This window comes from Theropithecus gelada, chromosome 14 (assembly GCF_003255815.1).
Source record: "Theropithecus gelada isolate Dixy chromosome 14, Tgel_1.0, whole genome shotgun sequence".
Lineage (NCBI taxonomy): Eukaryota > Metazoa > Chordata > Mammalia > Primates > Cercopithecidae > Theropithecus > Theropithecus gelada.
Window position 1 is genome coordinate 63,231,729 of NC_037682.1, and position 27,268 is coordinate 63,258,996.

At 39.9% G+C, this 27,268-nt stretch overlaps 1 protein-coding gene across 5 annotated transcripts in view; it reads right to left on the minus strand.

Annotated features, from left to right (window-relative positions):
- Positions 1-27,268, minus strand: part of RRM1 (ribonucleotide reductase catalytic subunit M1) — a 46,326-nt gene that overhangs the window by 12,054 nt on the left and 7,004 nt on the right. The window contains exons 2-12 of one of the 5 annotated variants that reach the window (XM_025358554.1): positions 26,203-26,291; positions 21,735-21,912; positions 19,549-19,649; positions 17,406-17,465; positions 15,392-15,431; positions 14,968-15,130; positions 7,307-7,448; positions 5,648-5,731; positions 3,851-4,012; positions 3,399-3,478; positions 2,213-2,414 (exon numbers count right to left, since the gene is read on the minus strand). In XM_025358554.1, the coding sequence (XP_025214339.1) occupies positions 2,213-2,414; positions 3,399-3,478; positions 3,851-4,012; positions 5,648-5,731; positions 7,307-7,448; positions 14,968-15,130; positions 15,392-15,431; positions 17,406-17,465; positions 19,549-19,649; positions 21,735-21,912; positions 26,203-26,291 (1,301 nt within the window). Of the gene's footprint in view, positions 1-2,212; positions 2,415-3,398; positions 3,479-3,850; positions 4,013-5,605; positions 5,732-7,306; positions 7,449-10,390; positions 10,444-14,967; positions 15,131-15,391; positions 15,434-17,405; positions 17,466-19,548; positions 19,650-21,734; positions 21,913-26,202; positions 26,292-27,268 lie in introns of those variants that run through there. The other 4 variants (XM_025358556.1, XM_025358555.1, XM_025358557.1 and 1 more) reach the window with 4 other exon arrangements.

Sequence of the window (27,268 nt, forward strand, 5' to 3'; positions counted from 1 at the left end):
AAGAAAATCAATAAGGTTGGAGCAGAGTGAACAAAGGAGAAAGTAACCGCAGATGAGGTGGGTTATCCAGTTGTGTAGGACCTTGTAGGGCATTCTAAGAACTCTGGATGGAAAGGAATGAAGTACTGATACATGCTACAACACGAATAAAAGAATATGTTCAGTGAAAGAAGCCTGACACAAAAGGCCACATATTATATGATTCCATTCCTATGGAATGTCCACAAATCTAGAGACAGAAAATATATTAGTGGTTGTCAAGGGCTGAGGGAAGAAGGGAACAGGGAGTGACTGCTAATGGGTAAAGTGTTTCATTATCTAGAGTGATAAAAATGTACTACAGGCTGGTCACGGTGGCTCATGCCTGTAATCCCAACACTTTGGGAGGCCGAGGAGGGTGGATCACGAAGTCAAGAGATTGAGACCATCCTGGCCAACACGGTGAAACCTCGTCCCTACTAAAAATACAAAAATTAGCTGGGCGTAGTGGCGCGCGCCTGTAGTCCCAGCTACTTGGGAGGCTGAGGCAGGAGAATTGCTTGAACCCAGGAGGTGGAAATTGCAGTGAGCCGAGATCGAGCCACTACACTCCAGCCTGGTGACAAAGACTGTCTCAAAAAAAAAAAAAAAAAAAAAAAAAACTACAATTAGATAGTGGTAATGGTTGCACAGACTTGCAGATACACCCAAAAAATAAACACACACACACACACACACAAAACAACATGAATTGTACATTTTAAAAAGAATGAATTATAGCTCAATTTACAAAAAGAAAGAACTCTGTTGACGTTGCAATGAGCCACACTCCAGCCTGGGCAACGGAGTGAAATCTTGACTCCCTCAAAAAAAGGAATTCTGCGTGGGTTAGCAAGCCAAAGAGTAGTTTTGTGCAGACAAATGATATTATCTGATTTTTATTTTTAAAATGTCAGTCTAGCCTCTATAATATAATTTATCTTGCATAATAGTTACTTCAATATATGTCGATTTCTTCCAACTAAATTAGAAGTTTCCAGAGGACAGCATGTTTATTTATATTCTCAGAGTACTTAACACAGTGTTTTATATATAGCTGGTGCACAATAAATTTTGAATTAAAATGTACCTTAGCAGTATATTTAACTCAATTTCCATTTACTTCCTGACTTTTCATTTGTCTTTTTTCTTTAAGGTCCTAGAATTGAGGATCTACTCCTTCCTCATTTCCATAGTTTACACCCAATATCAAAGCAGCCTGTCATCCTATTACTGCAACCATCTCCCTAGGCTAACCTCTAACCTCTTCTCACAGCAAGACACTCTGTAACCAGACATAAGAACCATCATTTTCATCTTAACATTTTGATACTATTTTCCTGTCAGAAACCTACAAGGGCTTCTTATCTCTGGGACATGTCAGTTTCTACCTTCTATCTCCCTTCTCCCAGCCATAGCCATTTCTCCATATTCCAATAATTAATCTACTTGCACCATCAAAACAGACTTACTTGCCACACTGCACAAAACCCAGCCCTGTCTCTGGCATATCATACAGACCACTCTTTCCAAATGGAAAGCTCCTCTCTAAAACTTTTTTTTAAAACATCAAATCCATGTCCCATTTCTAGCCTTGATTCTTCTGTGAAGTCTCTTTACAGGCTTTGAGATTAGAATTGGATCTCACCATTCACTGAAAGGACTCTCTTTATAAGCTTACATACTTTTTTTGTTGCTGTTTTTGGTTTTTGTTTTTCTTTTTGTTTGTTTTGAGACAGGGTCTCACTTTGTCACCCAGGATGGAGTACAGTGGCACAATCTCAGCCCACTGCAGCCTCCACTTTCCAGGCTCAAGGCTTACGTACTTTAAACTGAATGTACATCCTAACACATTTTTGTGTGTGTCCTAAACCAACATAACTGTATGTTTCTATTTTTCTTGAGTAAATGTTATTACAATCATGTGTGTATAAGAAAAAACTGTGTCTTTCCCACACGGCTTAGACTAAAAAACATTTATAGGCACAGATCATACCCTTTCCTTCCTTTGCTCTCTGCCTTTAACAGTATTCTTCTGCTTACCACTATGCAAACTCCCTTCACTTACCTCAAGTGAGGAATTCACAAATTCCTAATGTTCTTTTCTTAGTACTCTAGAAAAGTACTCTTAGTACTCTAGGAAATGCCTAAGGTTCTTTTCTTAGTACTCTAGGAAGAATTTTTTTCTACCTACCTCATCTTTGCTGGTGTACTCCACTATTTCTGTGCACAGGTTGCTGCATTTGATGGTTCCCAGGTTCTGCTGGTTGCTCTTTCGATTACAAGAATCTTTGTAGAGCATATACGGGGTGCCTGTTTCTGTTTGAGACTCAATGATGGCATACCAAAGCTGCTGAGCTTTTACAACTTTGCGGACACGACCTTGTTTCTCATAACTGAAAGGCACAGATATTATTTAATATATATTCTCTATATTTATTGTATATTTATTTACAATGTCTACGATATATATTTATTATAGACAACTTGAAGACATTAAAATATAAAGTTATGAAAGCTCTTAAATTTTTTCTAAGTTTTGCTAAAGCAAAAAAGGAGTATGATACTTATTTTACTCTGGCTAAAGCCATAGAGGAAAATGAGGCTGTTTTAGGCTCCTTCAAATGATCCCAATCCCACTAAACCAATAATATCTTTCATAATAAAAAGGAGTAAAAACTAAGGAAACCAAATCTCTTAATATTGTGCTAATTTTTTTTTCTTTTTTGAGACAGAGTTTCGTTCTGTCGCCCAGGCTGGCTTGCAGTGGCACTATCTCAGCTCACTGCAACCTCCACCTCCGGGGTTCAAGCGATTCTCCTACCTCAGCCTCCCAAGTAGCTGGGACTACAGGTGTGCACCAGCACGCCTAGCTAATTTTTGTATTTTTACTACAGATGGGGTTTCACCATGTTGGCCAGGCTGGTCTTGAACTCCTGACCTCAAATGATCCACCTGCCTCATCCTCCCAAAGTACTGAGATTACAGATATGAGCCACTGCACCTGGCCTATTTAATTTTAATAAACTATTGACATATATATCCTAGTCACTCATGATTCCTTTATGCAATATAAAGCATAGCTTATCAAAAGTACTATATGACAGAGCAAAATAATAACCCTGCTAGTCATCTTAATTTTTATAAGGATCAATTAAAAATCCCAAGAACCTATTTATACATTCCAAAGTTTTAAGAAAGAAGAAGACGCAACTCAATTTTGGTGAAGAGTTAGGAAGCAAATATGACCAAAATTATTAGTCACTTTTTCTCTTAGATGCTTCAAAAGATTCTTGACAAGTACTTTTGATATTTGGACCCCCAAAATAAGAGAAACCATGATTAAAACATTATTGTTTTCTTTTATATTTTTCCCATACCTTTCATATAGTTTCTCAAATTCTTCTCCCCAAACCTCATCCAGACCAGGACACTCATTTGGACACATCAAAGACCAGTCCTATAAAGGAAAGGACAAAATCACTCATAAGAAACGTAAAATAGCCAAGCATAATCCATTAGAAACACTGCAAGCATAAGGTGACTTTTACAAGTTCTCTTGGAAATTTGCTGTAGAAATAATCATTTTCAGATTCAGGCCCAAACATCTAGGTCTGCCTGTTTATACATGACCTTTCAAGCATTTAGGTCACAAAGCATCTACTTTAGAGAACAGAAATATAAGACAAGCACAGCATCTCTTAACTTGTTCAGAATGCCTTCTGTGGCATCACACATAGATGGGCTCTTCCTAAGCATGACTTAAGATGACTAAAAAAGAGAAAGCTCACGTGAATCAAGTTGCCATTACCAACAAGTACCTATCTCTCACCTGATTAGTCTCTACTCGTTTCATGAAGAGATCCGGAATCCAAAGAGCAAAGAAAAGATCTCTGGCACGCTGCTCTTCCTTTCCTGTGTTCTTCTTTAAATCAAGGAATTCAAAGATGTCTAAATGCCAAGGCTCCAGGTAAATAGCAAATGCCCCAGGACGCTAGTGGTAAATAAATCATAATTCTCTTCAGAATAAAAATGAAACAAAGAAACATCATGTCTCCCAAAGCACTTTTATAGTATCTCCTTTGATCTTCACTACAATGAATTAAATAACATAAAAGTATTATAAAAGTGTACAATTTTACAATTGTAAAAGTAATATTTTACAATTCTATGAGTAAAAACGAATGAATGATATAAACAAAATGTGAAACAAGAAAGGTTAACTTTTCTAAAGTGACATGATGAACTACAAATGGAGCCTCCTCTTCAGCAATAGCCCAGTTGTCTTTACACATGACATGTACATAAAGCCCAAAGGAAGCTGCTTTTACAAAATAAGCCGTGCTCTTATTGAAGGTCAAAAAGTTGATCTGTCTTATCAAGGTCCCCAAAGTCCAGAGAGAAATTCATAAACTAACAGGTGATTAGTGTGCCTACAGTCACAAAAGGCAGACTCTAGTTGCAAACCATCCTGTTGATAAAACCAGGTAAACAACCCCATTCTTTCAACTTTACTGTTTCTTCTAGAATTAGGGAGAGTTTTTGTTTGTTTGTTCTGTTTTGTTTGAGACAAGGTCTAGCTCTATTGTCCAGGCTGGAGTACAGTGGTATAATCTCAGCTCACTGCAACCTCCTGCCTACCGGGCTCTAGCCATCCTCCCACGTCAGCCTCCCAAGTAGCTGAAACTACACCGTACCTGGTTAATTTTTGTATTTTTTGTGGAGATGGGGTTGCATCAGGGTGGTCTTGAACTCATGAGCTTAAGCAATCAGCCCATCTCAGCCTCCCAAAGTGCTGGGATTACTGGCAGGAGCCACCACACCCAGCCAATTAGGGAGAGTTTTGTTATTCCAGTTTGTTTTTGTTTTAAGAACAACCAAGGCCAGGTGCAGTGGCTAACACCCGTAATCCCAACACTTTGGGAGGCCAAGGCAGGTAGATTGCTTGGGTCTAGGAGTTTGAGATCAGCCTAGGCAAGAAAGTGCGACCCCCGTCTCTACAAAAAATATAAAAATTAGCTGGGTGTGGTGGCACAGGCCTATGGTCTGAGCTACATGGGAGGGCTGAGGCAGAAGGATTGCTTAAGTCCAGGAGGTCAAGGCTACGGTGAGCCAAGGTTGTGCCATTGCACTCCAGCCTGGGTGATAAGAGAGAGACAAAAAAAAAAAAAAAAAAAAAAAACAAAGAAAAACGTAGAGCACATGTTACAACCCCATTTCAAATGACATATTTATATGAGTTACAACTTGAGAAATTCTTTGCAAATAAACTATTATGTAAGAAAGCTGAATAGATCAGTGGTTGTCTAGAGCCAGGGATAAAGTATGTGTGGGTAGGGGTGACAGGGGTGACTGAATGTAAAGGTATATGAGGGAGAAAAGATTTTGGGGTAATGGAAATGTTCTACCTCTTTATCAATGTGGGGATTACACAAGTGTAACATTTGTCAAAACCCATCAAACTGTACATTTAAAGTATATGCATATTAAAATAATTATACCTCCTCAAATTGATTTTACAAGTAAAAAATAAGTAATTAGAAACCACACATAAATGAGCCATCTTAAGTGTATATGACTAAAGCACCTTTAGTTCTGATTTCTAGTACTTTCAAGTCATGGAGCATACCTTGTTCCCACCTTGATCCACATATCGAGCTGTGTTGTTATATACTCTCAGCATCGGTACAAGGCCATTGGAATTGCCGTTAGTCTAAAAGAGAGAACATGATAGAAAAGACAGAGGGCACTCAGCAAAGAAAAGAACAAAATGGCCCCATTCTTTTATCAAAAAAGATGACTAATTTCTAGGTAGCAATCTATGAAGTTTACCTGCTCTCCATCTCTGCTTCTGCTTTGGAAAAATAATGCCCAAATAAAATCAACAAAATGCTGAATAAATTACAATTATGTACTAAGTTACCTCATGGCATTTCTAATTTACAATGAGATGTAGCAATTACAAGTCAAAGGGATCGAAAATCAAGGTAGCTAAATTTAAACTCTACATCTTCTAAAGGTCGTTATATAGAGATACACTTTGGGTAGAGTAAAAAAGAATATAAATACTACTACAATGCCTTTTTCCCAAAAGAAATCAAGGCAATTTATAATAAGAATTACATGCAGTAGCTATATCAGGGCAATAAATAAGGTAAAAGGAGATTCTCAGCAATAAGTGGACTCTAGAATGATGTTAAGAAAATAGAGACTCCTCATTGGGAGTTATACCTGATGTAAATGACGAGTTGATGGGTGCAGCAGACCAACATGGCACAAGTATACATATGTAACAAACCTGCACGTTATGCACATGTACCCTACAACTTAAAGTATAATAATAATAAATAAATTAAAAAAAAAAAAAAAGAAAAGAAAATAGAGACTCCTATGACTAGAAGACACTTCATCAAATTCTTTAAATAACCCTTCTGATCCCAACACAAGCCTTTAAACAGTCTAGAAAGATAAGTGAGCAATGGCTCACTCTACCATTGTGTAAAGTGCTGTATATATCACAGTACCTCCAAAACACAACATAATGGAATAATTTCCTTCTGGAACTTTATTCTACAGGGTTAGATATTTTCTTCATCTTACAGAAAAGGAAACAAACTCAGACATAAAATAACTAACTCCAGGCCACATTACTAGTTAAGTAGTGGAGCTAGGATTTAAATCCAGGTCTAAGTCAAAACCATTATCTTTACTCCCAATGAATAGTAAATTAACAAAGGGCTGAAGTTTACATCATAAAGTGTCAATGTATAAATCTTGTATCCTGGCTCTACCACATATTAAGTGATTGATCTCAGAAAGTAGCAACTTTCTAAGTCTCAATTTCCTCACTTGTAAAATTAGACAATGGCACCTTTATTCACAAGGTTATTTTAAGGAATAAAATTCCTGGCATGAGTCTATAATCACAGCTACCTCATAGGGTTGTAGTAAGGGTCAAATGAGTACTTCATGTAAAACATTTATAACAGACTTAACATACAGTAAGCAATCAATAAATGATAACTGCTCTTATTACTGCTAAAATAAGCCAGAATTCTAAAACCTGAGCTAAAAAGGATTCTAGAAATTATCTAGTCAAATCTAAACGTCTAATAACATAGATAAAAATGAAGCCAGAAGTGAAATGACTCACTCCAAGTCACATAGGCATTTAGTAATTAACAGAGACCCAGGACTCCCAAAAAAAATAGCATATGCCCTCTCAACCATAAATCTGGTTGCTTTTAGACTTGAATCCCCTTTTAAAAGCCAAATGGCAGAAACTTACCCCAGCAATGTAGCTGCCAGTAGCCCGAATACAACTCACAGCAACACCAATTCCTCCAGCAGACTTAGAAATCAATGCACACTGCTTTAGAGTATCATAAATGCCTTCAATGCTGTCATCTTTCATACTCAGAAGAAAACAGCTACGGGGAAAAAAAAGTCTCAACTTAGAGCAGGGAAATGAAGCAGAGTCACAAAAATGATTACTCAACACGAAGACACTAAGGCAAAAAAAAAAAACGGTTGAAGTTTAGAAAGTTCCTAAGTGGGCCGGGCGCGGTGGCTCAAGCCGGTAATCCCAGCACTTTGGGAGGCCGAGACGGGCGGATCATGAGGTCAGGAGATCGAGACCATCTTGGCTAACACAGTGAAACCCCGTCTCTACTAAAAAATACAAAAAACTAGCCGGGCGAGGTGGCGGGCACCTGTAGTCCCAGCTACTCGGGAGGCTGAGGCAGGAGAATGGCGCAAACCTGGGAGGCGGAGCTTGCAGTGAGCTGAGATCCGGCCACTGCACTCCAGCCCGGGCGACAGCGCGAGACTCCGTCTCAAAAAAAAAAAAAAAAAAAAAAAGAAAGTTCCTAAGTGAAGGGGTGGCCTGCCCCTCCACACTTGTGGGTGTTTCTCGTTAGGTGGAACGAGAGACTTGAGAAAAGAAATAAGGCACAGAGATAAAGTATAGAGAAAGAAAAGTGGGGGCCCAGGGGACCAGCGCTCAGCTTACAGAGGACCCACGCCGGCACCGGTCTCTGAGTTCCCTTAGTATTTATAGATAATTATCTTTACCATCTTAAAGATAAGGGAGTGGCAGGACAACAGGATCGTTTTTAGGGAGGAAATCAGCAGTAAGACATAAGAACAAGGATCAGCAGTAAGACATAAGAACAAGGATCTCTGCGACATGAATAAGTTTAAAGGAAAATCCTGTGCCTTGAGATAAACCTTTTAGCAGCATTGTTTCATCCTATCACATGGGGATAAATCTTGGACAATACCTAGCTTTTCTAGGAACAAAGACACACCCTGCACACCCAAAATCCATTAAACCTTGAGTTACCACAGCACATGTCTCTTGCAAGGACAAGGTTGGGGGTAGGGTCACAGATTAACAGCATCTCAAATACAGAACAAAATGGAGTCTCTTATGTCTACTTCTTTCTATATAGACACAGTAACAGGCTGATCTCTTTCTTTTCCCCACACCAAAGTATTTTTCCAAGAAGAAAACCCACTTTACTGTACATGACACAATAAAACATATCGAAATACCATTTTAAAATCATCTTGCTGCCTCCTCTAGATAGTAAGTAAATAAGCCTAGGAGGAAGTCTTATAGATAAGTCTATAATATTAGCTTACATTTTCACCAGACTGCAAACGTGCCATTTTCACATTTTCTCATGCATATTCATAAACATGCGTCACAGTCTTTTCAGGTTGTTAGTAAGCCAAAAAAAATAAACATTTATGAAAATAATCTATCCAATGGTCAACCAATTCTTTGATATGTCTACCAAAATTATAGCTCCTTTACAGTCTTCTTAAAGACAACCCCTTTACCTCCACTTTGGATCTCATCCTACTCCCCACCTTAGGAACCTTACCCTATCAATAATCTCTTCACTTCCCTGAATATTCAATCATGCAAATAGATTCTATCTATTGACTAGGTGTTTAATATTCAGACATTCAGAAAAATATAGAGAATGATGTAACAAATACTCTGTACTCGCCATCTACCTCAAAAAATTAGACACCACAAATACAGCCTCACTGCAATCCTCTAACATTTTTAAGAATTTCTATTATGACATTTTTACATGTTCTACACTTAGAATTTTTCTGGTTGCATATCTATTTATCATTCCACAACTTGTTTTAATTCAACATTGTTTTACAGAAATTAATCCTTTTGATACATGTAAACAAACTTTATTTTCATTGCCATAAGGTATTCTATTGTATAAATATACCAATACATTTGTCCCATGCGCCTGTTGATGAACACCTGGATTATTTCCAATTCATCTGCAATTCCAAACAATGCTGCTATAAAAATTCTTGAACACATCCCCTTGTGTTTATCTCTAAGGATTTCTGTAGAATATAAACCTAGGAGACAAACTGCTGGGTCAAAAGATATATACATGTTTCACTTTACTAAAGATTCTCCAAAGTGGATGGACAAATCTATTTCTAGCAATGTATGAGATTTCCTTGTGCTCCACATTCTTGTCAATACTTGGAATTGTCAGCCTTTTCATTTTTATCAAAAAAAAAAAAAATATATATATATATATACACACACACACACACACATAATTTTCATTTTCCTATTGCACAGTGTAACATCTCAGATGTTTATTAGCCAATCAAGTTTCTTCTTCCATGCATTATTTGTTTATAGCCCTTGCCCATGTTTCTATTTGGCTTTCTGTTTTTCTTTTCTTTCTTCCTTTTTTTTTTTTTTTTTCTGAGAAAGGGTCTAACTCTATTACCCAGGCTGGAGTGCAGTGGCATGATCACAGATCACAGCAGCCTGGACCTCCTGGGCTGGAGCGATCCTCCCACCTCAGCCTTTCAAGTAGCTAGAACTATAGGTGTGCACCACCATGCCTGGCTAATTTTCTACTTTTGCAGAGACAGGCTCTCACTATGTTGCCCAGGCTGGTTTCAAATTTCTGCCCTCAAGCCAGCCTTTGCTTTGGTCTCCCAGAGTGTTGTAATTATAGGCAGGAGCCACTGCACCTGGCCTTGTTTTTCTTATAATCTCTCAATAGTTAACACATTGCAAATATCTTCTCTCAGTCTGAAACTTGTTTTTTGGGGTTTTTGTTGTTGTTGTTGTTGTTGTCGTTTTCAAGACGGAGTCTCACTCTTTTGCCCAGGCTGCAGGCATGATCTTGGCTCACTGCAAGCTCTGTCTCCCAGGTTCAAATGATTCTCATGCCTCAGCCTCCTGAGTAGCTGGGATTACGGGCATACACCACCACGCCGGGCTAATAGTTGTATTTTTAGTAAAGACGGGGTTTCACCACGTTGGCTAGGCTGGTCTCAAACTCCTAACCTCAGGTAATCCACTCACCTTGGCCTCCCAAAGTGTGAAACTTGTTATTTGACTTTGTTTTAGGTTCGCAGAAGTTTTTAATTTTAATGTAGTCAATTTTTCCAATGTTTTGCTCTATAGTGTTTTGCTCTGAGGTCATACTATATATTTTCCTATTGAGATGTAAGTGGAAGTAGGCCAGGCTCAGTGGCTCACGCCTGTAATCCCAGCACTTGGGAAGCCCAGGTGGGTGGATTACCTGAGGTCAGGAGTTCAAGACCAGCCTGACCAACATGGAGAAACCCCGTCTCTACTAAAATTACAAAAATTAGCTGGTTGTGGTGGCGCGTGCCTGTAATCCCAGCTACTCAGGAGGCTGAGGCAGGAGAATTGCTTGAACCCGGGAGGCAGAGGTTGCAGTAAGCCGAAATCATGCCACTGCACTCCAGCCAGGGCAACAAGAGCAAAACTCCAACTCAAAAAAAAAGGTTAAAAGGGCCGGGTGCGGTGGCTCAAGCCTGTAATCCCAGCACTTTGGGAGGCCGAGACAGGCGGATCACGAGGTCAGGAGATCGAGACCATCTTGGCTAACACGGTGAAACCCCGTCTCTATTAAAAAATACAAAAAACTAGCCGGGCGAGGTGGCGGGCGCCCGTAGTCCCAGCTACTCGGGAGGCTGAGGCAGGAGAATGGCGTAAACCCGGGAGGCAGAGCTTGCAGTAAGCTGAGATCCGGCCACTGCACTCCAGCCTGGGCGACGGAGCAAGGCTCCGTCTCAAAAAAAAAAAAAAAAAGGTAAAAAGGTAAGTGGAGATATTAAGAGTCACAATGTCTACAACTCACTTTTTTTTTTTTTTTTTTTTTTGGAGGAATCCCTCCAGAGGTTTTGAGGGAGAATCTGTTCCTTGCTTTGTACAGCTTTTGGTGGCTAATTGCTCTCCTTTGTGGCCACATGACTCCAATTTCTCCCTCCATCTTTACATCACTTTCTCCTCTTCTGTACGTTGTTATCTCCCTCAGCCTCTCTCTTATAAGGATACTTTTGATTGGATTAAGGGCCCACCCACATAATTCAAGAAAATCTCCCCATGCATGTCAAAATCCTTATCATACCTGCAAAGACCACTTTCCTTATCAGGTAACGTTTACAGGTTCCAGGAATTTGGACCTGATATTTTTGGGCAGTCTTTTGCTCTTTCACATGAATTTTAGAATCAGTATGTTGAGATTTTGACTAGAATTACTTTGAATCTATATTTTAACTTGGGAAAAACTGACATTTTTAAAAAATTGAATCTATTCCATTCATTTATTATTTAATATCCTTTAATCATGTCTTAGAGAAATTTCTAAAAAACTTAAAAAACCAGGAATAGTAGCTCACACCTGTAATCCCAGCACTTTGGGAGGCCAAAGAAGACAGATCACTTGAGGTCAGAAGTTTGAGATCAGTCTGGCCAACTTGGTGAAACCCCGTCTGTATTAAAAATACAAAAATTAGCTGGGTGCGATGGCACACGCCTGTAATCCCAGCTATTTGGAAGGCTGAGGCAGGAGAATCACTTGGACCTGGGAGGTGGAGGCTGCAGTGAGCCAAGATCACGCAGCTGCAGTCCAGCCTGGGCAACAGAGTGAGACTCTGTCTTAAAAACAAACAAAAGGCCAGGCGCGGTGGCTCACGCCTTTAATCTCAGCACTTTGGGAGGTCGAGGCGGGTGGATCACGAGGTCAGGAGATTGAGACCATCATGACTAACATGGTGAAACCCCGTCTCTACTAAAAAAATACAAAAAAATTAGCCGGGCGTGGTGGCAGGCGCCTGTAGTCCCAGCTACTGGGGAGGGTGAGGCAGGAGAATGGTGTGAACGCGGGAGGTGGAGCTTGCAGTGAGCTGAGATTGCGCCACTGCACTCCAGCCTGGGTGACAGAGCAAGACTCCGTCTCAAAAACAAAGAAAAACAAAACAAAAACAAAAACAAAAAGTCAATGATGGACCACATATACGACAGTGATCATCCAATAATCTAAGGTTAATTTATTATTGAAGAAAATATTTTTAAAATAAATTTAGTGTGCACAATGTTTATACAGTCTACAGTCGTCAGTAATGTACTAGGTCTCATACTCTCTTTTTTTTTTTTTTTTTTTTTTGAGATAGCGTTTCACTCTTGTTGCCCAGGCTGGAGTGTAGTGGTGTGATGTTGGCTCACTGCAACCTCCGCCTTCCAGGTTCAAGCAATTCTGCCTCAGCCTTCCAAGTAGCTGGGATTGCAAGCGCCCGTCACCATACCTAGCTAATTTCTGCATTTTTAGTAGAGACAGGGTTTCACCACGTTGGCCCTGTGGTCTTGAACTCCTGACCTTGTGATCTACCTGCCTCAGCCCCCTCAAAGTGCTGGGATTACATGCGTAAGTCACCGTGCTCAGCCAGGCCTTCATATTCATTCACCACTCACTCACTAACTCAACCAAAGCAATTTTCAGTCCTACAAGCTCTATTCATAACTGTCTTATACAGATGTATCTTTTTTTCATCTTTTTTTTTGGAGATGGAGTCTCGCTCTGTTGCCCAGGCTGGAGTGCAGTGGCGCAATCCTGGCTCACTGCAACCTCTGCCTCCCAGGTTCAAGCAATTCTCCTGCCTCAGCCTCCCGAGTAGCTGGGACTATAGACACACACTGCCATGACTGGCTAATTTTTTAATATATATTTTTTAGTAGAGACAGGGTTTCACCGTGTTGGCCAGGCTGGTTTCGAACTCCTGACCTCAGGCAATTCGCCCGCCTTGGCCTCCCAAAGTGCTAGGATTACAGGCATGAGCCACCGTGCTCGGCCCATTTTTTATCTTTTATAGAGTACTTTAACTGTGATATGTTTGGATACACGAATACTTACCATTGTATTACAAAGGCCTACAGTATTCAGTACAGTAACATGCTACACAGGTTTATAGCCTACAAGCAGCAACAGGCTATGCCATATATCCTATGTGTGTAGTAGGCTATACCATCTAGGCTTATATAAGTACACTGTATAATGTCTGCACAAGAAAATCACCTTACAACACATTTCTCAGAATACATCCCCATCGTTAAGTAATGCATGACTGTAGGTTAAGACTTAATTTTCTAACAGCTAAAGTACAGAAACTTAACTGATTGATGTATATTGAACTTATATCCAGATATTTTGCTGAAATCTTTTATTTCTAATAATGTGTCTGCAGATACTCTTGAGTTTCCTATGTAAAAGTCATTTCTTTCAATCATTACAGTTTTGTTCCCTGATTTCCAATCTTTTCTTTTTCTTATTTTACTGTGCTGGCTCAGCCTCCACTAACATGCTGAAAAAAGGGATGATACATCTAGGTTTTTATTGGATATCTTTTGCCAAATTAAGGAAGTTATTTTCTGTATCAATTTTGTTAAAGTGTTTATTATGAAAGAGCATTAAACTGCATAAAATGTTAATGCAATGAATTACATTATTTTTGACATTACCATGTTCTTGAATTCCTGAAACAAACCAACTTGATAATGGGTATTTTTTTTTTTAATGTATTACCAGACTGTTAGTGTTTCCTTTCTCAACAAATGGCATCATGATTAATCCTGTTACTTACTGTATCCATAAATGCAAGAACCACTGTTGACCCATATTCTGTCAATTTGACACCCTAAATATCTTTTATATATATTTTTATCTTAATCAAGGTATCACTTTGTTGCCCAGGCTAGAGTGCGGTGGCATAATCATGGCTCATGGCAGCCTTGAACTCCTGACCTCAAGTGATCTTCCCACCTCAGCCTTCCAAAGTGTTGGAATTACAGATGTGAGCCACCATGCCTGGCCCTAAATATCTTTTGATCTATCTGCTTCTGTCAATTTCTACTTTCACCTCCCTAATCTAAACTACCACAGTTTCTTATATAAACTGCTATGAGAGTCCCCTAACTAGTTATTAGCACTTACTTTCTTTTTAAAACAACCTTATTGAAATGTAATTCACACCAGGCATGGTGGCTCATGCCTGTAATCCCAGCACTTTGGGAGGCCGAGGTGGGTGGATCACCTGAGGTCAGGAGTTCAAGACCAGCCTGACCAACATGGTGAAACCCCATCTCTACCAAAAATACAAAAATTAGCCGGGTGTGGTGGCAGGCACCTGTAATCCCAGCTACTCAAGAGGCTGAGGCAGGAGAATTGCTTGTACCCAGGAGGCGCCAATGCACTCCAGCCTGGGTGACAGAGTGAGACTCTGTCTCAAAAAAAAAAAAAAAAAAAAAGAAATATAATTCACAAATAATATAATTCCCCATTTAAAGTGTACTACTCAATGGCTTTTAATAGACTCAGAGTTTTGTAACCATCACCACAATCCAATCAATTTTAGAACATTTTTGTTTTAAGCATTTGCCTTTTCTCCAAATCATTTACCACATTACAGTCAGAGATCTTTCCAGAATCTAAATCTCATTTAATCAGAGCAGGCAGCGATTAAAAGTTCATTAAATTATTTTTTATGTGATGAACTGCCCAGTTTCTTCAGGTCAAGGTTTATTTCCCTACTCAAAACACATAACTAGAAAGTTGTGGGTGTACTCAAAACACCTACCTAGAAAGTTGTGGGCGGTTGGTACCAGCATTGAAGAGAGTGGGAGAAGCATGAGTAAACCACCTCTCAGAAAGAAGATTATATGTTTCAATTGCTGCATCAATGTCTTCTTTGTGGATCCCAACAGATACTCTCATCAACATATGTTGTGGTCTTTCAGCCACTATAGACAAAAGAGGAGTTTTCACATGATGAGACATGTCAGAAAAAGTAGGTTGAGATACATATTTGAATTTTAGAAAAGGATACCAAAAGGAAACTAGAAAAACTTTATACTAATAAGCAGGACAATTATCCACAAACTAAACCTAAAGTCAAAAATGTTATCTGGAGTCTAAGTAGGAATATTAAGACTTATAGCTCAAAGCTATATATTCAATATAATCAGTAGAAAATGTAACACACAAACACATTCATTTCTCACCTTTTCCATTGATCTTCAACAAATAAGACCGCTCTAGCGTCTAGAAAGAAACAACAAAAAAATTTCAGAGCACCGTTTTTAAGACGCAGTGGATATATCATCCACTATAAGACAATCTCTTTAAATCTTGGCCGTTTCTATAAAATTTCAAATGAAAAGAATAGCACATTTACTCTTCCTAGCTTCATCTGGAACATTATCATTGGCACTTTTTTTTTTTTTTTTTTTTGAGACGGAGTCTTGTTCTGTTGCCCAGGCTGGAGTGCAGTGGCGCGATCTTGGCTCACTGCAAGCTCTGCCTCCTAGGTTCATGCCATTCTCCTGCCTTGGCCTCCCGAGCAGCTGGGACTACAGGCGCCCGCCACCATGCCTGGCTAATTTTTTTTTTCTATTTTTAGTAGAGACCATGTTAGCCAGGATTATCATTGGCACTTTTTTAAAAAAAACTTTTTAAAACATTCTGTAGACACATGGTCTCCCTGTATTGCCCAGGCTGGTCTCGAACTCCTGAGCTCAAGGAATCCTCCCATCTCAGCCTCCTCACTGGCACTTTTGTTTCGGCAGAGACTGCATGAAAATTTCTGGAAAAAGTCAGCTCTGTACACATTAACAGCAGAAGTTGTAGTATTCATCGTCATCATCATCAACATCAAAACAGCTAACACTTAAAAAGTGCCTGTAACAGACTAGGCACTAATCTAAGCAACATCTACACTCGTTTAATCCCCTGAAGACTCCTCATGGGGATTAAATGAGCAACATATACATCAGGGATTCTTCAGGGGATTAAATGAGTATATATGTTGTTTAGAGCAGTGCCTAGTCTGTGACAGGCACCTTTTTTTTTTGAGACAGAGTCTCACTCTGTCACCCAGGCTGGAATGCAGTGGCGCGATCTTGGCTCACTGCAACCTCCGTCTCCTAAGTATAAGCAGTATCCTGCCTCAGCCTCCCAAGTAGCTGGACTTACAGGCATGCACCACCATGCCCAGCTAATTTTTGCATTTTTTAGTAGAGAGGGCACTTCACCCCGTGGTCCAGGCTGGTCTCCAACTCCTGACCTCGGGTGTTCAGCCCGCCTTGGCCTTCCAAAGTGCTGGGATTACAGGCGTAAGCCACCACGCCCAGCCTGTTATAGGCACTTTAAGTTGAAATTTAAACTAAATTGGCCGCAGTGGCTAATGCCTGTAATCCCAGCACTTTGGAAGGCCAAGGCAGGTGGATTACCTGAGGTCAGGAGTTCAAGACCAGCCTGGCCAATATGGCGAAACTCTGTCTCTACTAAAAATACAAAAATTAGCTGGGCGTGGTGGTGTGCGCCTGTAGTCCCAGCTACTCAGGAGGCTGAGGCAGGAGAACTGCTTATACTCGGCAGACAGAGGTTGCAGTCAGCCAAGATCGCGCCACTGCACTCCAGGCTAGGTGAAACAGTGAGACTCAGTCCCAAAAAAAAAATTTTTTTTAATTAAATTTGTTGTTGAAATTTTATATTCTCCCCATTCTAAAAAGGAGGAAACAAGCACAGAGAGATTAAATAACTTGCTAATAAGAAATAGAGCAGACTGGAATTCAGGTGGACACTGACATTCATGTTCTCAGTCACTACACTATACTATATACTATACTATACTATACTATACTATACTATACTATACTATACTANCACTATACTATATACTATACTATACTATACTATACTATACTATACTATACTATACTATACTGCCTATCAACGCAAAAATACTTAGAACGTTATGAAACACTTATGGTAATTTATCTGCATAACTCCTCAGGTAATCCAGAAGTAATATGTGGAAAATTCAAAAATTGCAAATAGATAAGCTACCTTTGCCTTAATTCAAACCACCACTGCTACCTTAACCCCACTAACTCCCCAGGTCCACCCCAACTCCAAACAACTTATGGCCTTGATAATTGTCATCAAAACATAAATAAAATCCTGTATTTCATGATTTAAGTACAAGTCCCCAAATACTTGAAACCCATTATTTACCTTAAAGCCAAAGTAATTGTAAGAGAAATCTCGGTCATAGATAATGGCAGAATTCAGGCGCTGATACGGGTGAAAAAGAACGCACAATTAAATTAAAATAATTACTTATTTTCACAAAATCTGTTGTCTCTCAGCCCTGACTCCAGAACTAAAATCAACACAGATAACACTAAGCATTATTACTGTAGAAGTCCATCTAACATTCTAAAAAAAAGAAACAATATATATAAATTAAGTATCCTAATTAGGTTTAAAAATATGTATATTACAACACTAGAAGATAACACATAAATATATGTTGTGAGATTACATTTAATTTTCCAAACTTTCACTATTATGTTTATAGTATGTTTTGAAAGGGGGAAAAAACATGAGCATAAATGGGACTATATTATCATCCTTAAACATGTTTTTAGATTACTATTAATCCAAAAGTATTGTTACTACATATTTACTAATATATATACATATTTACTTCAAAAACTAGCCTACCTCAAACTGCATATAACAGTATATGTAATAAACAATGACAAGAAGCAGGCTTACGTTAATTCTGAGGCTCTTCAAAATCTATGGTCCTTTAACAAGTCTCAGACAAACCACTATTGTAACAGTAAGATTTTATAGCGTAACTGGTCATTATTACAGAGTTTTAGTAGGCTATAAAGCCATTCAGAGGAAAACAAAAGCAATTAACGTACAAATAATCATTTTTGATAGAAAAAAACGGAGCCAGGTTTTCAAAATACTAACAGTGTTTCTACATAATGATCTATATCTAAGGACTAGAAAAACCTATACGAAAGCTTGCTTTCCTTCTCTCTTAAAATTTTAAGGCCATCTTTGTTGCCAAAGGCAGGTATGGGCTCAGTATGAATATTACAGAACTGAAACACTTGACTATCAATAGACATATTTTTAGACACATGTTTGATGCTGCTGCTGTATTTTTGTCTTCACCTTGTCTTCAAGATTACACAAATTAACAACACACAAACAACTCAGTTTTCTCCTAGTCTCTTTAACATCAGATACATGTTTAGAGAGACAGTCAATTAATCATTCTTTTTTTTTTTTTTTTTGAGACTGAGTCTTGCTCTGTTGCCCAGGCTGGAGTGCAGTGGCATGATCTCGGCTCACTGCAAGCTCCGCCTCCCGGGTTCACACCATTCTCTTGCCTCAGCCTCCTGAGTACCTGGGACTATAGGCGCGTGCCACCACGCCTGGCTAATTTTTTGTATTTTTAGTAGAGACGGGGTTTCACCCAGTTAGCCAGGATGGTCTCGATCTCCTGACTTTGTGATCCACCCACCTTGGCCTCCCAAAGTGCTGGGATTACAGGCGTGAGCCCCCTCACCCAGCCTAATCATTCTATTACCCAAAGTTAAAACTGGTCTCTAACCTGTCCAGATATACATGGTAAATAAATCCTGTGTGTAAAAGGGCTGGTTAGGCTACATCTTTTCCCTTCTGTCCTCTGGCATCTAGTTAAGAAAGCAGTTCAAACACAAGTGGATAATTTTTAAGCTGCTGAGCATGAGCTTGTAAAATTTTACCTGAGCAACCTTTTTGGGAGTCAGTTTGGCAATGCCTATCAAAATTTTGAATTCACATACACATTGGCTCAGCAATTCAACTGAAGGGATTTATCTTACAGATATATTCATCTATGGGCAAAACACCTACCATACAAGAATATTCACTGCAGTGAAAAGATGAAAACCAAATATTGATCACCAAAGGAATCTTACACATACATACAATGACAATATATCTATAAAATGGAACATTATACAACTATTATAAAAAAATGAGTAAATTCATAAAGGCTGATAGAGAACAAACAAGATATACTTACAAGTGAAAAAAGTATCAATGAAAATAGTATGCACAGTACAGTACCACCGAAAATAAAAATATATATGTACACACATGTATGCACACACATGTATGTACAAAATAGCTCCGGAAAAATACATTTTAAAATGATAAAGTTGTTTCTAAAGAGGAAAATCAGGAATCAGGGCAGGAAAAAACAGAATTGTATTTACCTGTATCTTTTGTAGTGTTTAAATTTTCTAAAATGTGTGCAATATTAAAAAAGACTATCAAAAAATTTCCACCAGAAAAGTGTTATACATACATCTTTATTAGCCAAAACAATATCCAATGTTGACTTGGCCACCATAGGAGAGTGTTTGCCATTATGTGGATTTATGTAGTTATAGAGGTCTTCCATCACATCTAAAAAAATACAACAAAAAAAGAAAATATATCAAGACCACTTCACAGCTAATTCAATCTTTAGGTAACAGTTGAAAACAGTAGTTCTCAACCCTTTTTTTCATCTCAACCCACCTCAATATCTAGCATGTAAAGTGCTCAATAAACACATACATGTTGAAGAAATATGTAATGCCTCATTTAAGGAAACAATCTTCTAGAGTTAAAGTGATTATAAGCTCTTGTAGTTTAAAATAAGATTCCTGGGCCGGGCACCATGGCTCACACCTGTAATCCTAGCACTTTGGGAGGCTGAGGCAGGCGAGTCACGAGGTCAGGCGATAGAGACCATCCTGGCTAACACGGTGAAACCTCGTCTCTACTAAAAATACAAAAAATTAGCCGGGCATGGTGGCACGTGCCTGTAGTCCCAGCTACTCGGGAGGCTGAGGCAGGAGAATGGCATGAACCCGGGAGGTGGGGCTTGCAGTGAGCCGAGATTGCACCACTGCACTCCAGCCTGGGTGACAGAGTGAGACTCTGTCTCAAAAATATAAAAATAAAAATAAAAATAAAATATAAATAAATAAATAAAACAGATTCCTAAGGCTGGACAGTGGCTCACATCTGTAATCCCAGCTCTTTGGGAAGCTAGCCACCCACCTCAGCCTCCTGAGTAGCTGGAATGACAGGCACACACTACTATACCTTGTTAACGTTTTTAATTTTGGAGAGAAAGGGTCTCACTATGTTACCCTGGCTAGTCTTGAACTCCTGGGCTCAAGTAATCCTCCTGCCTTGGCCTCCCAAAGTGCTGGGATTAGGCCCACCATGCCTGGCATAAAATTTTTAAAAACTTTTTTTTCCTTTTTGGCTCCCGATAGGAAACAATAAAGATTTTTTAATCTCAGTCTACCAGCTGGCTTCTTATATATTGAACAAATTATTTAACCTTCCCTTTCCCACATTCCCTGAGCTGTAAAATGGTAGTGATGAAATGAAGAGTTCGCATCTAGTGAGAAAGGAGCAACTATAACATTTTGTTTAACCCAAAACTTGTCAATAAATATTATTCATTTTTCCAACCATATCACCACCAAGTGCCTAACAATGGGCTTTAAAAAAAAGAGAGAGAGGCCAGGTGCGGTGACTCACGCCTGTAAACCCAGCACGTCGGGAGACCAAGGAGGGCAGATCACCTCAGGTCAGGAGTTTGAGACCAGCCTGGGCAACATGGTGAAACCCCATCTCTACTAAAAATACAAAAATTAGCTGGGCGTGGTGGCAACTGCCTGTAATCCCAAGCTACTCGGGAGGCTGAGGCAGGAGAATCGCTTGAACCCGGGAGGCGGAGGTTTCAGTGAGCCGAATCATACCATTGCACTCCAGCCTGGGTGATAAGAGCAAAACTTTATCTCAAAAAAAATAAAAAAATTTAAAAAGAGAGAGAATAAAAAACTTAAAGAACAAAGATACATCAACTCTTTTATACAGCAGATAGGCAGCATGGAGAAATAGGAAACTGTAGTCCACTCTTTCCCACTAATTTACATATTTGCCATTTATTTATTTATTTATTTATTTATGAGACAGAGTCTCACTCTGTCGCCCAGGCCGGAGTGCAGTGACATAGGCTCGGCTCACTGCAATCTCCGCCTCCCAGGTTCAAGCAATTCTCCTGCCTCAGCCTCCCGAGTAGCCGAGATTATAGGCCCCCGCCACCATGCCCAGCTAATTTTTTGTATTTTTAGTAGAGATGGGGTTTCACCATGTTGGCCAGGCTGGTCTCAAACTCCTGACCTAAGCGATCAACCTGCTTGGCTTCCCAAAGCACTGGGATTACAGGTGTGAGCCACTGCACCCGGTCTATTTTATAATTTTAGATTTTTCTTAAAACGCAGAGATGGGGTTTCGCCACATTGCCCAAGCTGTTCTCAAACTCCTGGACTCAAGCAATTTGCCTGCCTTGACTTCCCAAATTGCTGGGAATTTGAGGTGTAAGCCACCCCACCTAGCCATATTTGCTTCTTTAAACAGTCAAGATTTCTACTACCCTTATTACTTTTCTGAGAATACTGAATTTTTACTTTTTCACCCAAGACTTACCACTGAACACTTTCTTTGTTTCTTTGTGTAAGTTAGAGACAGCAATCCTGGCTGCCAGGATAGCATAGTCAGGGTGCTTAGTAGTCAAGGTTGCAGCTGTTTCAGCAGCCAAAGTATCTAGTTCCACTGTGGTGACCCCACTGTACAAGCCTTGGATTACTTTCATGGTGATCTGAGCCTACAAAAATAAAACCAAGAATTACTTGAGCTTTCCCAAGAAACAATAGCTTCCTTAAAAGAGTAATTAAGAAAACCATCATGGCCAGGTGTGGTAGTACATACCTATAGTCCTAGCTACTCAGCAGTTGAGGTGAGGGGATCACTTAACCTTAGCAGTTCATGACCCTATTTTAAAAAAAAAAAAAAAAAAAAAAAAAAGCCAGGCGTTGTGGCTCACACCCATAATCACAGAGCACTTTGGGAAGCCCATGTGGGAGAATGGCTTAAGTACAGGAGTTCGAGACCAGCCTGGGCAAGCTAGGAAGACCCCCCCCACCGCCACCATCTCCACAAATAATAAAAAAATTAGCTGGGTGTGGTGGTACACACCTGTGATCCCAGCTACTCAGGAAGCTGAGGCTGCAAGGAGCTGTGATTATGCCACTGCACTCCAGCCTGGGCGACAGAGTGAGACCCTGTCTCAAAAAAAAAAAAAAGGAAAGAAAAAAAGAAAACAATCAAATTCACATCACAATATAAACGACAGGTTGGGCACAGTGGCTCACACCTGTAATCCCAACACTTTGGAAGGCCGAGGTAGGAGGCTCACTTGAGCGCAGGAGTTTGGGACAAACCTGAGCAATATAATGAGACCCTATCCCTACTAAAAATTAAAAAATTAGCCAGTCAAGGTGGTAAGTGCCTGTGGTTGCAGCTACAGGGTAAGCTGAGGTGGGAGGAATGCTTGTACTGGGGAAGTCAAGGCTGCACTGAGCTATCTATGATCATGGCACTGTACTCCAGCCTGGGCAACACAGTGAGACCCTGTCTGAAACAAAGAACAAGACAATTTACTTATCTGAAAAATTATCTTTCGGAATGGTGGGCAGTGGGAAACTTAGTAATGAGAATGCACAACCCAGCAGAACTACAGAAAATGTATACTACATATAAAATGAAGGTGTTATTAAAAAAAACCTAAATATAGCCTTTAAATCAATTAGTCTCACAGGGAAATAGCTGAAAACATACTAATGATTCTATATTTCCCTATTTTCATTCAAATTCTCCCAACAGACTAATGATTCTATATGAGTGTTTCCCCATTTTTCATTCAGATCCTCCCTAAGTGATCAGGGCTCCAGTTTCATACTTACTTTTCCCAAATTCCATATAAGGATAAGTACAGAAAAGCAAATGAATCAAACTTTAATCATGCCAATTAAAGGAGAAAGAAGTATAAATTAGGTTTGGGGCTGAGTCATGATAATTTAATGACTACTCTTTCTTTAGCACTTCACAAATTACAAAGTGCAACCTCCACCCCTGGGGTTCAAATGATTCTCAACCAAAGTTGATCAAAAATTATCAACTTTGATAATCTCTGACATTTCATAATCACTTTGTGAGATGATTATTACTATACCTATTTTACATTAAGAACCTGAGGCTCAGGTTATTGGGACTTGCCCAAGGTTATATCATCATACAAGTCTTCTGGCCCCAACCCCATTAAACTTCACTGTATTTCACTGTTTTCAACGCCACATTGTAAGTTCATTTTTAAGACACGTAATGCACAAGGTATTAGCATACATTTTTAAGAAAAACAAATTCTAAGTTGTGAGTGTGTTTATTGAATCTTTAAGAAACCACTTAATCCAACAGAAAATAAATGTATTTCCCAGCTGAACAATGCATACCCCCCTCAAAAAAAAGACACATACATGTGTAACTATTTTAACAGTCTGCAATCTATTCTAATTATAATATAGCTAAACCCAAGTTGCTCCCGATCACTTTCTTCCCAGATCCAGTAGATAAGGTGTGTTCAGTATAAGAGCAGTGAAGTCTTCTAAATAGTTTCTAGAGTAATATGGCAAACAATTAGAACTCAGAATAAAATACCATCTGTGTGCTAACTGTGCTGTGCCAGATCTAACAGCATACACAGTTTTTCTTTTTTTCTTTTTGAGACAGGGTCTCATTCTGTGGCCTATGCTAGAGTACAGTGGCACAGTCTCAGCTCACAGAAACCTCAACCTCCAGGACTCAAGCAATCCTCCCACCACCAAGTAGCTGGGACTACAGGCATGCGCCACCATGCCCAGCTAATTTTTGTTTTTTTTTGTTTTTGTTTTGTTTTGTTTTGTTTTTGTAGAAACAGGGTTGAGGGAAGGCACGGTGTGGCTCATACCTGTAATCCCAGCACTTTGGGAGGCCAAGCTGGGCAGATCACTTGAGGCCAGGAGTTCATGCTTGGCCAACATGGCAAAATCCTGTCTCTACTAAAAATACAAAAAAAATAGCCAGGCGTGGTGGCACATGCCTGTAATCCCAGCGGAGGGAGGCTGAGGCACAAGAATCATTTGAACCCCAGGGGCGGAGGCTGCAGTGGGCCAAGATTGTGCCACTGCACCTGGGCAGTTTCACCACGTTGCCCAGGCTGGTCTCAAACTCCTGAGCCCAAGCAATCTGCCTACCTTGGTCTCCCAAAGTGCTGGGATTACAGACGTGCACCGACAGTTTTTCAACAGAATCTACCTTAGGAAGTTTGAGGATGCTGCAACACTCCTGCGCTCTAAAATGTACTACTGCATGAGGCAATAGAACATGTGGGAGTGAAGAGACCTAGATGCTTCTCCCTATACTCCCACTAACTTAAGTCACCTCCCTCTCTCTTTGGAACTTTCTTACCTATAAAACAAAGATGAAATGGGATGGGCTCTCAAGGTTCATTCCAACTCTAACATTCTACTGTTCTAATTATTGTCTTAAGTCCTCAATGTAAAAGAGAATTTACAATAAACATATTTTCAAGATGCATAAAATCATTTTCTCTTGACCAAACTTACTTTGGTCAAGTGGCTAAATAGATATATGTCAAGCACTGAGGATATCACAACAATAAGATACACAGCCCATCCTGAATTCTAGGGTAGGATAAAGACCTATAATTAATTTCCATGTTATATGATTAAAGCTATGAGATGAGCACAGGTTTTACAGCAGTACAGATAAGATACCTAAATAAGGAGATGGAAATATGGGTGGATTTGAAGAAAAGAGTTCTTAGAGATTCTCATTTAAGGAAGATCATTTTAGAAGTCAGGTGGAAGACGAGTTTGAAGAGGGCAAGATTAGAGGAAGTCCAGGACACTGCAGAGACCACAGAAAACAGTCCAGATAACTGATGAGAGTCTAGAATATAGAAGTTATAAAGGATAAGGAAAAAAGCAGAGCAACTCGTTTATGAATAGTTTGTTCTTGACTTAAATATTGTCCATGAAATCTACTTTATATTACTTAAATCTTTTTTTTTTTTTTTTTTTTTTTTTGAGACGGAGTCTTACTCTGTCGCCCAGGCTGGAGTGCAGTGGCCGGATCTCAGCTCACTGTAAGCTCCGCCTCCCGGGTTTACGCCATTCTCCTGCCTCAGCCTCCCGAGTAGCTGGGACTACAGGCGCCCACCACCTGGCCCGGCTAGTTTTTTGTATTTTTTAGTAGAGACGGGGTTTCACTGTGTTAGCCAGGATGGTCTCGATCTCCTGACCTCGTGATCCGCCCGTCTCGGCCTCCCAAAGTGCTGGGATTACAGGCTTGAGCCACCGCGCCCGGCCATATTACTTAAATCTTTTTACATAAATAACAAAAAGCAAATTTTAAACCAGTTCCTACCTAAATAACCACAATTCCAAAACAAACTTTAGGCTTCCCTTTTTTTTTTTTTTTTTGAGAGGGAGTTTCGCTCTGTCGCCCAGGCTGGAGTGCAGTGGCACGATCTCGGCTCACTGCAACTTCTGCCTCCCAGGTTCAAGTGATTCTCCTGCCTCAGCCTCCCAAGTAGCTGGGATTACAAGCGCCCACCACCAGGCCCAGCTAATTTTTGTATTTTTAGTAGAGACAGGGTTTCATCATGTTGGCCAGGCTGTTCTTGAACTCCTGACCTCAGGTGATCCGCCCACCTCAGCCTCTCAAAGTGCTGGGATTACAGGCGTGAGCCACCGCGCCTGGCCTAGGCTTTTCCACTAATGAATAAAACAATTTACTCAAGGAAATATCTGATATTAAATGTTAATATCAAATTTTCCTCTTTACTCACATTCATAGTTCTCTGAAAAGTGAGAACTCACAGGACAGAACCAAAATTAAGGAAAAAAAATGTTTTAAGCAATGAATTCAAATTTTATATCAAAGGGCATAGCCAGAATACCAAAGTATATCAGGTGAGTGAAGGTCCAGGAATAAGAGACAAACGGAAAGAAACACATGAAACAAGGAACCCAAGATAAAAACCATATTTACTTACAGGATCAACAAAATCCATATTGAGTCCATAACAAAGCTTCTGGATTCGAGATGTAATTTTGTCAAACATGACTCGCTCTTGGCGGCCATCTAAAGAATCAAATCATGTTAGCCATTATTAAATTCTGTTAGCAATTATTAAGACTACAATGTCAAAGAATCAAATGTAATTAACATGTAAATTGACCAACATGAAATGCTATTTCACAGATAAGATTCAGGCCCCCTCAAAAGATTCATGACGAGATTGTCTTCTCTGATGTCACCTTCAAAGAGTATGAATTCTATACATACAGATATTTACAGATAACTTCCTAAATTCCCCCCCATCCCACACTGCAGCCAAAATTACCCTTTAAAAGTTAAACTCAGAATCATATCATTACCTCCCTCAAAACTCCTAATAGTGGCTTCTTATCTCCAGAAAAAAAGTCAAAATTGTTAAAAAACAATCCACAGGCCAGGCGTGGTGGCTCACACCTGTAAGCCCAGCACTTTGGGAGGCCAAGGCGGGTGGATCACCTGAGGTCAGGAGGAGTTCTAGATCAGCCTGACCAATATGGTGAAACCCCGTCTCTACTAAAAATACAAAAAATTAGCCAGGCGTGGTGGCAGGAGCCTGTAATCCCAACTACTCAGGAGGCTGAGGCATGAGAATTGCTTGAATCCGGAAGGCGGAGGTTGCAGTGAGCTGAGATCACGCCACTGCATTCCAGCCTGGACAAGAAGAGTGAAACTCCATCTCAAAAACAAAAAACAAAAAACAAAAAATCGGCCGGGCGTGGTGGCTCAAGCCTGTAATCCCAGCACTTTGGGAGGCCGAGACGGGCGGATCACGAGGTCAGGAGATCGAGACCATCCTGGCTAACCCGGTGAAACCCCGTCTCTACAAAAAATACAAAAAAACTAGCCGGGCGAGGTGGCAGGCGCCTGTAGTCCCAGCTACTCGGGAGGCTGAGGCAGGAGAATGGCGTAAACACGGGAGGCGGAGCTTGCAGTGAGCGGAGATCCGGCCACTGCACTCCAGCCCGGGCAACAGAGCAAGACTCCGTCTCAAAAAAAAAACA